The following is a 13720-nucleotide window of genomic DNA, read 5'->3' as shown; positions in this document are numbered from 1 at the left end:
TTGAAACAAGGTAGGAATCAATTTGCTGTGGATTGTCTTTCTATTCCACTATGGTTTGCGTGTATGTGTGTGTGTGTGTGTGTGTGTGTGTGTGTGTGTGTGTGCATGTAAGTGTGTGCATGTGCATGCAATGGTGACTATGAAAATATAGCACTTTCTAAAGATATTGTGTATTTTTTGCCTAGTAAAGGAGTATGGAAGTGAGAGGAAATAGCGGCACAATATTAAGAAGTAAAGAGATGAATATACATTAATCTAGGAGGGACCTATCCATTAGCACTTTTTCTGTATATTAATCATATAGATGATGAAAAAAGTGATGATCACTATAAAAATTATTTTTTGAAAGTGGTTTCAGAGGGAATATGAATTGAACTTCAATTCAGAAATTTTATGAAATGGAGATTATATATGAAATGTTCTATTTCCCGATTTCTCCTGCTCCTTTACTATTAAACCATAATTTGAGAGTATTTCTACCCTTTTGAAAACAGTTTGAGTGACAGAAAATACACCGTATGCTCTGCTTACTCAGCCAGTGTAAAGTAAAGTGCTGAGCAATTATATGGTGGATCTGATCAGTTTTGACAGCCAGTCTTGAAACTCAAGCCAGAACGCCCTGCTCTTTCTATTGCAGCATGTTTTGGTATTCAATGACAATTGAATTCAAAATTCTACTTTACATTGGAAATGATCTTAAAAACTCTGCATGTACAAAATGACTTTTTAAATCGGCCTTAACAACTCTGTGTAATGGTTATTTTACAAATTTTATGTCAAAATACATAATCAAAATAATGATGGACAGAAGTATTTAAATGCCTTTCAAAATACTCTGGACTGTCTTGCACCAAAGTCATCCCAACATTTTACTTTCTTCAATTATATAACTTGTATTTACCAAGTATAGTATTTGATTAGGATATCATAGTACGATTTATAATCTAATAAATATAAATTACTTCAGGAAATTCTTCTCATCCTTCTCTTGAAACGTGTCCAAGAATCATTTAGATTATCTGGATCATTTCCTTAGAGTATTATTACCGTAATCATATAAAAAATGCATGGTGTTCACATTGACAGTATATGCTTTACAGTCATATATTAGTAAAGTTGAAGTGTTCTAAAGATGAAGGCCATTAACATTAAATAGCCACTGATCTATAATAATTCAAACTCATAAAACTCTAGAGAGTCTACAAGGGGGTGTGCCGCCTGCTTTGGATACTCATGAGGGGAAAGCATTCTCTCCAAAACTTCTTAATGTGCAATGAGTATTTTAACTTAGAGATAAATAGACATAGAAGAGAGAGATGCGATCATATTTCTGAGATGAAAGTAAATTAACTTTGGGGCACTTTATCTTTCACAGCATATTATGGGGCAGTGCCAGCAGGCCACAGATGTATACCTCACGAGAAGCCTAAAAAGACATCTGTGAGGTGGGAAAAAATGAGTTTATATTCAAAGTGTAATTTAGTAATGAAATGTCAATAACACACCAGATAAATGTTTCAAATATACAAAGAAAAAATTTAAAAAGTATATATTTTTGTACATCTTTTTTTTTCCATGCCAGATTAATAATAGGGGAATGTTCTAGCCTAGCGTACTAACTAAATTGAGAAAGAAAAGGACACACAAATGAGCTAGAGATAAAGAGAGGAGACAGAGACAGAGAGACAGAGAAACAGAGAGTGAGAGAGGAAAGTCAAAAAAATCATGTCAGAGAAAATACTTCAGAAACTTTCTATTTTATAGGTTGTCAAATATTTGGAGACTAATATATCTCCCTGGAAAACACTTTGAAAATAATGCCTTCCTCATGATCACCCAGTATATGGTTCCCCCGACCCTACAACTTCAAATAAATCACTTCATTGTTTGTTTGTATACTAGATTTTTTAAATCAATTTTGTTTATTGGTGCATACTCAATTTTAATTTTTTCAATTACAGTTGACATCCCATATTATATTAGTTTCAGATATACAGCATAGTGGTTATACATATATATATAATTTACAAAGTGCCCTCAACAAAGCCTAGGACCCATCTGACACCAGACATAGTTATTACAATATTATTGACTATATCCCCTATGCTGTACTTTACATCCCCATGACTAGTTTGTAACTGTAACTACCAATTTTTACTTTTTAATCCCTTCTCCTTTTTCTGAACAAGGGCTGTGTTTTTTCATCCTTTTATCTATCCTTTTGGTACACGCACAGCACCTGTCATCTGAGAAGTCTTCAATGAATATTTGTGGAATAAATGAAAGAATGAATAACATTCTACTTAAAAATGTTACTGATGTAGAAATGCTTCACATGGTACTATCTTTTTCTGTGATAATTTCTAATTTATTAATATGCCCTATGGTTGATCACATTTTGCAAAGTATCTCATACAAATGACAGGATCTGGCTGCCCATGTATATGCCAAGAGCCATAGTCATGATATTTTTTCTCTCTTAGCTTGCATTCAAGAATGTTTGCCAGTTGGAATATGTCACCATTTAATAGGGAATCATTTCAAACCTTGAGAAAACAAATTTGGTGTGAAAATAAAAGGAAAATTAGGCCTTTTATTTGGGGGGAGAGAGGGATGTGGGGTTTGACCATTTAGAAGTTAGAGGGAGTCTAAAGAGTAGTAAGTAAAGCATCTAATAAAAGTAAAGCATTTAATGAAAATAGAAAGCAAAGACCATAGCGAAAGGCATTAAGCAGGGTGTAAGGAGGCATTAAGGTGGGAAGCCAAAGAAAGGAAAGGAAAAAAATGAAAGTAAAGACATCAACAGATTATTCTACACAGTTTTTAATGGGCAATTTATTTTTATATAATATTCACTCTGAAATAATCCAATTACATATCAATTTAAAATGATATTTTATAGATTCACAAAATTACTAACCTTCTTTGGTACAATTGATTTGAGTTTCATCACTGAAGTCTCCACAGTCATTGTCACCATCACAGGCCCAATGGCCTGGGATACATCTGCCACTGGAACATTGGAACTGATTATCAAAGCAAGAGTGAACACAGCCAACCTCATCGCTCCCGTCCCCACAGTCGTCATCTAAAAAGAAACATCAATAGCAAGGTAATGAAAACTGATCTGGGAAGAAACTTTTTCTTATAAAATATCTAACTTGTTTTTTTCTTTTGTATACTGAGTTTTCTTTTGTTACTGTAAAAGGAATGGTAAATCAGTGACCAACATTCCCCATAAACAGTGAGAGAATTATTTTTTTTTTTATTTTGCTTCACCTCTGATTAAATATCAACTACTAAACTAAGAGAAAAAAAAAATCTTTGACTTTGGATATTGAAGCTTAATTTCTCTTTCACTCAGAAATGACTGACCAAAGACTGAATGAATATATGCAGTGTGAAATAACTGTAAAGTGAGAAGATAATAGTGATTGTGGAAATTTCACAAAATAATATAGCTAGTAATATAATTATTGTGGAAAAATTATTGTTTTGAACTACAATATCAATTCCTTAGAATTTATAACTTTATCTTCAATTCGGTCTCTCATTCTCTATTCTCCATTCTCCATTCTCCAACATGAGGGCCCACTGTGTACTTTTTCCTCACTAGCTCATAAGTGTAATTTATACTGAGAAATTGGTGTACACTATCATTAGCAATGATTTATATTCTTTAGTAACAACTGTTGCTGAAAGGGAGAGGAGTGCGAAATAAAAATACATTATGTTGAAATCAGTGGCTGAGAATGCATTGATTTGTGTATAATTCACTTATCTATATTTGGCATAATTTGGCATAATGATACAACTGAGTATAAGGAAAAAAATCACAAACATAAAAAGCAAAGTGACAGAATTGAGACCATCTGGATAATTCCATAATAATTTATAAACTACCCCATCTTGGGTTTTAGAACATTTTTCATAAATATTTAGGGGAGCCAGAATTGTCCAGGTCATTTCCTCAATGACCCTTTTTTTATTTCATGTTTGTGGTCTGAGACTATGTCCAGCCTAATATCTGAAAACGAATCTCTATCATAGTCCCATGAGACAGATATTGAGCTCCATTATCCTTAATGCTAATCCCTATTGATGTGCCAGCTGCCCTCTCACCACTTGTTTTAGCCATTTTGTTTGGCTCTTCAAGCTTCTCTTATAAACTACCTCTGAAGGAGGTGAAGCAGCACAGAGAACAGGCCTCTAATCACATCAGTGTAGTACAGTGAACATTTGGTACTTGCCAGAGTCGCAGTGCCATTTGCTGCTAATGCACCTTCCGCTTTTGCATATAAATTGAGTTAGTGGCTCACAAGTTGGGAATTCTGTGGAAGATATTAAAAAATTCAATAGGAAAGATATTATTGACTGTGCTTGACTTAATTTGTATTTCATTTGCTAATGTGATGAGAACTTCGCCCCTGTCCTCCACAAAAGGCACAGAGGAAACATTAAATACACATAGTGATGGTAACTTCTTGAAGACATACGATACACATACTTTTAATATCTTTTAAATGAGTAATTTCTAGTGACTGAAAGCCAAGAGAATCACTTGATGAAGACCTGTTCGAATTCATTATACTGCAAGTAAAATGAAGTGATGTCAGCTCTCCGCACCAAGCGGCTGAACCTCCTCTCAGAGAATAGCAGCTGGATGAGGCTCTGTGCTCCAGTGCTGCAAAGTCATGTGCGCCTGCTTCAAAAAAGAAAGGCCATTTCTGAATGCAGAGAGCCAAAGTACGAAAGCTAGATCACACTTTACCTTTGAGAGACGTCCAACATCACAAGTTGAATGTTAAAACCAAAGAAAAACAACTCAATAAAATCACTTTAGCTGCTATCATACAATTATAAAGATTACATTTCATGATTACCAAAGCCATGTTTTGAGATATAAATTTTAGAATAAATTTAACCTTTGAACACCAAAAAATTCAATTAAAGCCTAAGTATGATTCAAAGAGAGAAGTAAAAATGAGGTAATCACTGATATGTGGAGATATAACAGTAGATCAGAAGCTATCTATACAACTCCCAAAATATTCTGACATATATGTACTAAAAATAAGTGAAAATGCCCGTCATAATTTAATCAACGCTTATAAGAGAATTTTCCTTTGTTACCAAATAAGATAATAAAAACTCATGTTTATGTTTCAAGAATCAACATGAATGTTGTCAAAAATATTTTTTTCCTTAGATAAATGTGTTTAATGGTTAAAACCTGTACAGTAGACATAAATGAGGGACTTTAAACAAAGTATCAACACAATTTATGGTTTAAATGAGTAAATGACTAAATGCAGACTTTAAGATATAATGAGATCTAATTTTTAAAAAATAATCTTACATCTTTTTGCATCTGTAACAGGTTAATTTACATTTATAAATCTCTCTTCTGTAATTTTAGGAGCATATTAACCAATATTGCAAGTTTTATTAGAAAAAAAAAATCTGACAGGAAAGATATTTCCAAGCATTTGGAAACTTTGGAGATTTGGTGGATATTTTACCAGTTGGAAAATTTTTCATGTGACCTTTAAGATTTTTCTCTTAGATTCCAAATCTAAAAAACAATCCTCCCTCTCCCTGAAAATCTGGAAATTAGCTCCCAAAGGTAAAAATTTACAAAATAAATAAAATAATATAAAATACATTTTATCTTCAATCTCTAAAAAAATGAGTCATACACCTTATGCCTATGGTGACTACGCGATAAAGATATACATATAATGCATATGTGTTCTTAAATAATTGCGTTTTATTTTTTATTTATTTTTTACCTAATATTAATTACATCATTTCTCTTAGTATTTTTGTTGTCTGAATTAGTTCATAGAATCAAAAGGCAAATTATATAAAATAAAAGAAAAATTGGGAACTATAAAAAAAGTATAGGTCAAATCACTGAAAAGAACAAAGGCATTTATTAAAGGTGCACGTGGAAGGCTTCTTCATTCCTGTTTTGTTATCAAAGTAGAATGACCTTCAGTAAATCACACAGTTAGTTTCTCTGGCCATAGATTGTTGGTTTGGAACATGATCTCTCAGGTCTTTTAAGTCCTAAAGATCAAGAAGTCAGAAGAAACATCATCTAGACATGCATAACACCTTGAAAGTATTTAATGTAGCAAAAAATTGAGTTTACCACCTGAACAACTCCTGAGATTGTCATAGAATTCCAATAAAACACACAAACTGAATTTCAAAAAAATAAAATAACTTGTAAATAAAGAAATGTTAAAATTATTTTTGGCTCTTCTCTGCTTAATAATGTATACGTTATTATAGAAAAAGGTGGCGGGATGAAGAAGTACAATTAGTAGTTACAAAACAGTCATGGGGATTTAAACTATAGCATAGGAAATATAGTCAATATTATTGTAATGGTTGTGTGTACTGCCAGATGGGTGCTGGATTAATCAGAAGGGCACTTCATAAATTACATAAATGTCTAACCATTATGCGATATACCTGAAACTAATATAAATTAATAATTTAAAAAATAAATTAAAAATAATGTAGTCAGATGTGCAGTACATTTTAGAAAGGGTTCTATCAAAAATTTTACATATACTATGGGGTCCTTCATTTTTCACTAATGTTAGAAAATTCTGTATCCTTAACTTCTTAGTATCCAATCACTAGAATCTGATGGTAATGGAGAAATGAGGTCTAGTGACAATATACTTTTCCCCTAAGAAACAAAAGTTCTTAAAATAAATTTAAAAATTTCCCTGTCCTTCCATATTAGTATTAATTTAAAAACTGAAAATACTACCTAAATATTTCAGTTTGTTTCTGGTTATTTGTTCTAATAAAAATACCATTATGAATTCTTATACAATATTTGGCAAAGACTTAAACATTACACTTAATCTTTTTTTTTTTTTTGATTTTACATAAATATGCTTTAACTTTGGATCTTTCTTGGGACACAAATTGCAGGACACTTGGAAAGATTACCTGATTAAGTCTGAAAAGGAGAAAATTTATGAACCAAGGTAGCTTACATTTTATCACATTACAACTACAGCAAGAAAAGAAAACTATATTTCATTTCTGTAGTTACTTCAACCTCATAGAATATTTAATATGGATTAATGGACTATTAAAAAATCTTCAATTGTTGCAGGTAGTAGGCTCAATTTATCTATTGCATATTTCACTTAAAATGTATTACCAGGTTATATATTTATGCCATTATGTAAGTTACAGCAATTTTCTCTCTCTCTCTCAAGGGCAATCATAGTTAGTATAATATTTATATTTATCCAGTATACAAAGCTTAGAGAAACATTTCCCAGTGAGGTAGTTTTCGGACTCAGTGTATGCTGATCATACTAATACGCTTGTCATTTTGTCAGCATTTATAAAGAGAATATTTTACCTATACTATACAAAATTATAGCATAAAAAATTTGGGAAAAGAAAAAATTAATTATTTCTGTGGCTTACATCTTCCATTTAAAACCAATTCTGATTTTTACCTATTCTAATGTATATAATTATAGTTACGAAAAATAGTGCATTTTAAAATTGTACATATTTTAGGAATATATCTTTTGAGAAAATATATAACATTTCTAGATACTGACACTAGTTGTGGCTTCTGGTAATTGATATTTATATAGAACAGACTTCAAAAGATCTAATAGAGTTAATATAATAATAAGAGAACAGTGTACCACAAATTGTTTTCATTCTTCTGCTCTTTCACTGCTGTTACATAAAGCCTCATTTTACATATCACATATAATGTCATGTGTAAAGAACATAAGCTTTGTAGGCAGGCAAACCTGAGTTCAAACACTAGCTTTATTACTAATTAATGCATGACCTTGAGTAATTGGTTAGCATCTCTAAGCTCAGATTCTTATTTTGTAAAATACAGTGAAAATTAAAAGTTTTATTCATTCAAAATATTTTATTGAGAACTTTAAACCAGATAGAGTTCTAGGTCTCAGAGATCACCCGAATAAGTGAATGAATGGAGAAGTGCTAGACATCAGGAATACAATGTTCAGAACTTTTTCTCAGAGTGATTACAATATGGTAGAAAAGCATTTATAATATAAAGTGACGTCAACAAATTTCTGATAAATGCTATGATATAGGCAGTATAAGGTGCAATTGAAACAAATGACAGAAGCATCTATCTTAGATATTGCGCCCCAGAGGAAGTAATATACAAGCCGGTATGAATGATATATTCAAGTTAAATCAGATAAACAGGAGAGAGAGGAGTGTTTTTAGAATATTCCAGAAAGATGGCATCAATGAAGGCCCACAAATGAGGATATATAAAGTGTTTGAGAAACTGCAAAAATTTCAGAATGGCTGCAACACAGTATAAGATAGAAGTAGTAAAATTTAGGAGCTGTAAATGGGCATGAGAGACAGATTTGGAAGTAATTACTATTGATATAACAAAGCTTTGGAAATCAAAAAGAATACCCAGGGAGTGTATGTAGAATGAGACTAATAGAAGAGTTACAAAAAAATATTGAATAGTTCTGACAATACGGCAGAGAAATGAGAAATGCTAGATAAACTAACAACTAAACATTTTAATACATAGGTGAATATGTAAAAAATATATAAATTTTTGAAAGTCAAGAAATAAAAAGGGTCTTGAAAATTGGAATAGTTAGTGAATTATAACTGCTGTGTGTGTGTGTGTGTATGTGTTAAATTTTGCCTGCAAGGGCAGTAGAAGAAAGCTGAATCTATAATCTAGATGCTTAGGTTGTTATGAAATCATTGAACAGGTGACACTTTAGTTCCACAGAAGTATGGATCTCAGAAAAATACCAGGACTCTCAGAAGTTAAACAGTACAAGGGTAAATAAGAGAACATCACCTCCCAGTACTAAAATAAATCTGCATTCAATTCAATTCTAAAATTAATAATTAAACAATGAATCTAGATTTTTCATCCCAAGAAATGATTAGAGAAAGTTATAACTTTAGTAAATTAAAATGCCCAATGAAATGTGGCAGATAAAATCGACAAAAATTAATTGATGGGTAGTTTATATCAAAACTGCAAATATACGAGAATAAGTATCTCAAGTAAATTAATTTTGCTATTTATTTTAAGACTATATATCAGGGAATTTTGTTTTTTTCTTGTGTGTACATATAATACTACATATTCCAAGAGAAAAGGAATAAAACCAAATTTACTTTGAAATGACAACTTTTAACAATTACAGAAATTTTAAAAACTACATGTTATATGACATTTCATTATATTTTTCTTATTCTGATTCATACTCTGGGATTAGTAATTGTAGCACCATGTAGGCATAAAGAATAGACTCTTCAGTGCCATAAAATAGTAATCAGGATTCCAGGGATACTTTTTTCGGTTTGATTTTTACATTTTAAAAATTAGCACATTATAATGAGTAATTTTTATCAAATTGCTTATACCTGTTGACTTTTAGTACAAACAATATGCTATGGGATTCCTTGTTCCTAGCTCTGTGGTTGATATCCATTCACAATTCTGATATTTTTCTTAAATTATCTCATGTATATCTAGATTTTTATATACATTATCTCATCTGACCCTGATTTACATATATGAATATGTATATATAACATACATAATATAGGTATATATGTATGTGTGTTTATATTTTTACATATACACATATGTATATAAAATCAACCAGGAAACCAATGCTGCTAAAGTCCCTGAAGAATTCACATTTACTCTTGACAGAAATTTAAAGTGCTACATTGTTGTTAGCATTGTAGAGGCAGTTAGAATTATTATTCTCAGTGGCAAATTCTTCTGCTAGTGCAGAACTCTAGATATGATAGAAAAGCAAAAGAATCTGAGAGCTGCAGGGATATAATAGTGAGATGAGTAAGGAGTTAACTAAGAGGCAGAGACTAAGTAATTGGTATTAGGAAAGTATTTCACGAACCTGAATGAGTATTAGGATCATCTGGATAGCTTTTAAAACTATGTACACCTGAGTCTCTATTGTAATTCAATTGATAGTATAAGGCATAATCAATTTCCACAGGTATAATCTGTTGAATTGTATATATCCAAAGGATAAATCCAATCTTAAACCCTGATATCTGTGAACATGACCTTATATAGACATGGGGTCTTTGCAGTTGTAATTAAGTTCAGGATATCAAGATGAGATCATCCTGGATCAAGGATGGGCCCTAAACTCCACAACTGGTTCTTATAAAATAGACGGGGATTTGACAGACACAGGGAAGAAAGTTACGTGAAGATGGAAATAAGAGTTTGGAGTTATGACATCACAGGCAAGGAGTGCCAAAAGCAAACATAAGCTAAATGAGGCAAGCAAGGATTGTCCCTGAAAGCTTTCAGAAGAAGCCTTGCTGACACCATGATTTTGGATTTTTTGCCTCTAGATGTGTGAGTGTAAAATTTCCGTCGTTTTAAGCCATAATGTTTGTGGTAATTTGTTGAAGCGGTCCTAACAAATTCTAACTTGTAGGGAATGTTGAAATCACAGAGTTAAAATTCTTTGGTCTTGTTTTAAGGTAAGACTCACACGTGGTGCTTTCCCCCAAATACAGATTCCTGGACTCTAAGACATACTGAAAGGGAATCTCTTTGGGGAAGGGACATAGAAGCCTGGGAATCTATTTCAGTAACAAGTACCTCACATGATTGCTATCCTCAAGCAAGAAGTTAGGGAAAAGGCTGAGGTAGGCCAAGGAACTAAAAGCCGTTTTAAATAATTTCTGCCTATGACTTTCAAACTACTTTGCCAAGATTGGCTTATCATCCCATTTTTCTGCAGATAGAGTCTAATTAGTCAAGTATGTACAAAAGAGAGAACTGCAACTAAAGACAAATACAAAAGAATGTCACATAAGAATAATATTAAGACAACCTAACAGTAGCCTACATATCCTTTTTAAACAAAAATAGTAAGATTGTTTAAATAGAAAAATATGGAACAAGATAGAACAAAACAAGACCACCTGGAATACAAAGCATAAATCTTCAGGACAGCGGCAGAAAAAAAGTGCTTCTTAATTTCTTTGTTTTACCTCATTTTAATAAAAAGCAATTATTGTTAGACTGGAGAGTGAAGAACTGGTTTGAGAGGAAATTAAGGCTCTAAATGAAAGTAAAAAGAAAAATAGAGCACCTAATTGCTAAAAATAAATTTATCTTCATAGTGGGACAATTTATCAAATAAGTAATAAAACAACAAACTTTTTTTTTTATCTCAGAATATTGACAATAATTTTGGAATAAGTGGAAGATGAGAAAGATAAATGAGAAGTGGAAAAAAGGTAAGCAATACTGCCCAAATCTCAAAAATGAGTGAAAATTTGGAAATTGTAGAGTGGCGAAGTTTAGGTATCTTTGACAATTATTCTACAATGAACTTGTTAAACATTTTGTCAGCATTTATAAATAGACTATTTGCTCATGAATAAAATAAAAACAAGTGATACCAAATTCATTTTTTTTTGCTGATACAATGTTGAGATTAAGTATATATCATGAAAATGCAAGGAAAGAACAGTCCTGTATTTTAGCAACATTTTTGAGAACTTCATGATAAATGAAAATATCATGTATGCAAGATGATAGTAAATTTAGGTAGATGAGTAATTGGTTCAAGACTATATCCACAGTTCTAATTATTGAATCAGTTTTCCCCAAAGGATGTTTTTAATAGCTCACCCAAAGGTTCATGCTTTTGTTACCATGATTCGGTTACAACCTTAAAAGTTATGTTTATCAAGTCTGAATTACACAAAACTGAGAGACACCATTAGTATTGTTATTATAAAATTGTGGGGAGTTAAGAGTTATAGGAAGTTGGAGGTTAAAGAGTGACAGTATAGAGTGAAAGGGACCACCTCCGTTTACATATCCTGAAGCGTGTGGATAAGGGAGAATCCGAAAACCACTAAAATAAAACTTAAAAGAACTTTGAGGTACAAACATTGGAAGTACCCAAAGGGAATGATCTAGTCTATAAGAAAAGCTTAGGTATTTTTATTGAGTGGAAACTCAACATGTCAGCTACATATTAAGGCTGCCTTCTAAGATTGCCTTAACAGAAGCCTAGAAACGTTGTTTTTTTTTTTATTTTTTATTTTTTATTACCTATTATTACTTATTTATTTATTAGTTTCAGATATATGATACTTTGGTTAGACATTTATACAGTTTATGAAACGAGCCCCCCAAATACTCTATTTTCCCTCTGGCTGTATACCTAGCATTACATTACTGTTGACTGCATTCTCTATGTCATGCTCCTCATCCCCATGACCATCTGTAAACTACCAATTTATACTTCTTTAACCCTTCACTACTTTTTCCAGTCCCTCAAACACCCTCTCCTCTGGCCGTCATCCAGATTGTCCTCCACACTTGTGAGTCTTTCAATTACTTTGTTCTTTTTGTTCCTTAGATTCCACATTTTAGTTAAATCATATGGTATTTATCTTTCTCTGTCTGACTTATTTTGTTCTGCATAATACTCTCTAGGTCCAACCATGTGGTTGCAAATGGGAGGATTTTTTTATGGCTAATATTCCATTGTATATATTAACCATAATTTCTTTATACAATTGCCTGTTGATGGGCATTTAGATTTCTTCCATTTCTTGGCTATTGTGAATAGCACTGCTATGAACATAGGGATGCATAGATCTTTATGAATTATTATTTTGGCTTTCTTTGGATAAATACACAGAAATTGAATTGCTGGGTCAAATGGAAGATCCATTTTTAATTTTTTGAGGAACAACCAGACTGTTTTTCATAGTGGCTGTACCAATTTGCAATCCCTTCAACAGTGTATTAGAGTTTCCTTTTCTCCACATCCTCGCCAATACTTGGTGTTCTTTGACTTATTGATGATAGCCATTCTGATGGGTGTGAGGTGATATCTTATTGTGGTTTTAATTTGCATTTCTCTGATGATTAGTGACTTCGAGCATCTTTTCATGTCTATTGACCATCTGTATTTCCTCTTTGGAGACATATCTATTCAGGTCTTCTGCTCATTTTTTAATTGGATTCTTTTTTCTGTTGTTGTTGACTTGTATGAGTTCTTTATATAGTTTGAATATTAACCCCTTATCAGATGTATCATAAGCGAATATCTTCTCTCATTCAATAGGTTGTCTTTTCATTTTCTTTCCTTTGTTGTGAAAATTTTTTTAGTTTGATATAGTACCATTTGTATATTTTTTTCTTTTGTTTCCCTTGCCTGAGGAGATATATCTGAAAAGAAATTATTTGTAGCAATATCAGAGAGTTTACTGCCTATATTTTCTTCTAGAAATTTTATATTTTGGGGTCTTACATTTATCTTTAGTCCATTTTGAGTCTATTCTTGTATATGGTGTAAGAACGTGGTCTAGTTTCTTTTTCTTTTTTGTGCATGTATCTGTTCGTTTTTCCCAACACCATTTATTGAAGAAACTGTCTTTACCCAATTATATATATTCATTAAGTTGTCTTTCAATCTTTTAACAAACTTCAGATACTTTCCAATATTAAACACTTAGAACAAATCAGAAGTTATCAATTCATATTCAAGTCTTTTATAAAAAAATAATAAATGTATTATTATTTCCTCAATTAGGATGAGATACTTGGAAGAGAGAACAACTCAAAGATTGTTCAAATAAGGTTTAAAATAAACAACTATACTGTTTTTGACTATAAAAA

At 31.7% G+C, this 13720-nt stretch overlaps 1 protein-coding gene across 1 annotated transcript in view; it reads right to left on the bottom strand.

Annotated features, from left to right (window-relative positions):
- LRP1B (LDL receptor related protein 1B) overlaps positions 1–13720 on the bottom strand; it is a 1708438-nt gene that overhangs the window by 641943 nt on the left and 1052775 nt on the right. Inside the window, exons 19-20 of the mRNA XM_011354519.1 lie at positions 4251–4331; positions 2921–3088 (exon numbers count right to left, since the gene is read on the bottom strand). Of these exons, the coding sequence (XP_011352821.1) occupies positions 2921–3088; positions 4251–4331 (249 nt within the window). The remainder of the gene's footprint in view (positions 1–2920; positions 3089–4250; positions 4332–13720) is intronic.

The sequence above is a fragment of the Pteropus vampyrus genome, unplaced genomic scaffold (genome assembly GCF_000151845.1).
Source record: "Pteropus vampyrus isolate Shadow unplaced genomic scaffold, Pvam_2.0 Scaffold17, whole genome shotgun sequence".
Taxonomy (NCBI): Eukaryota; Metazoa; Chordata; class Mammalia; order Chiroptera; family Pteropodidae; genus Pteropus; species Pteropus vampyrus.
The sequence above is the reverse complement of the archived record's forward strand: the minus strand, read 5'-3'. Positions and strand labels throughout refer to the sequence as shown.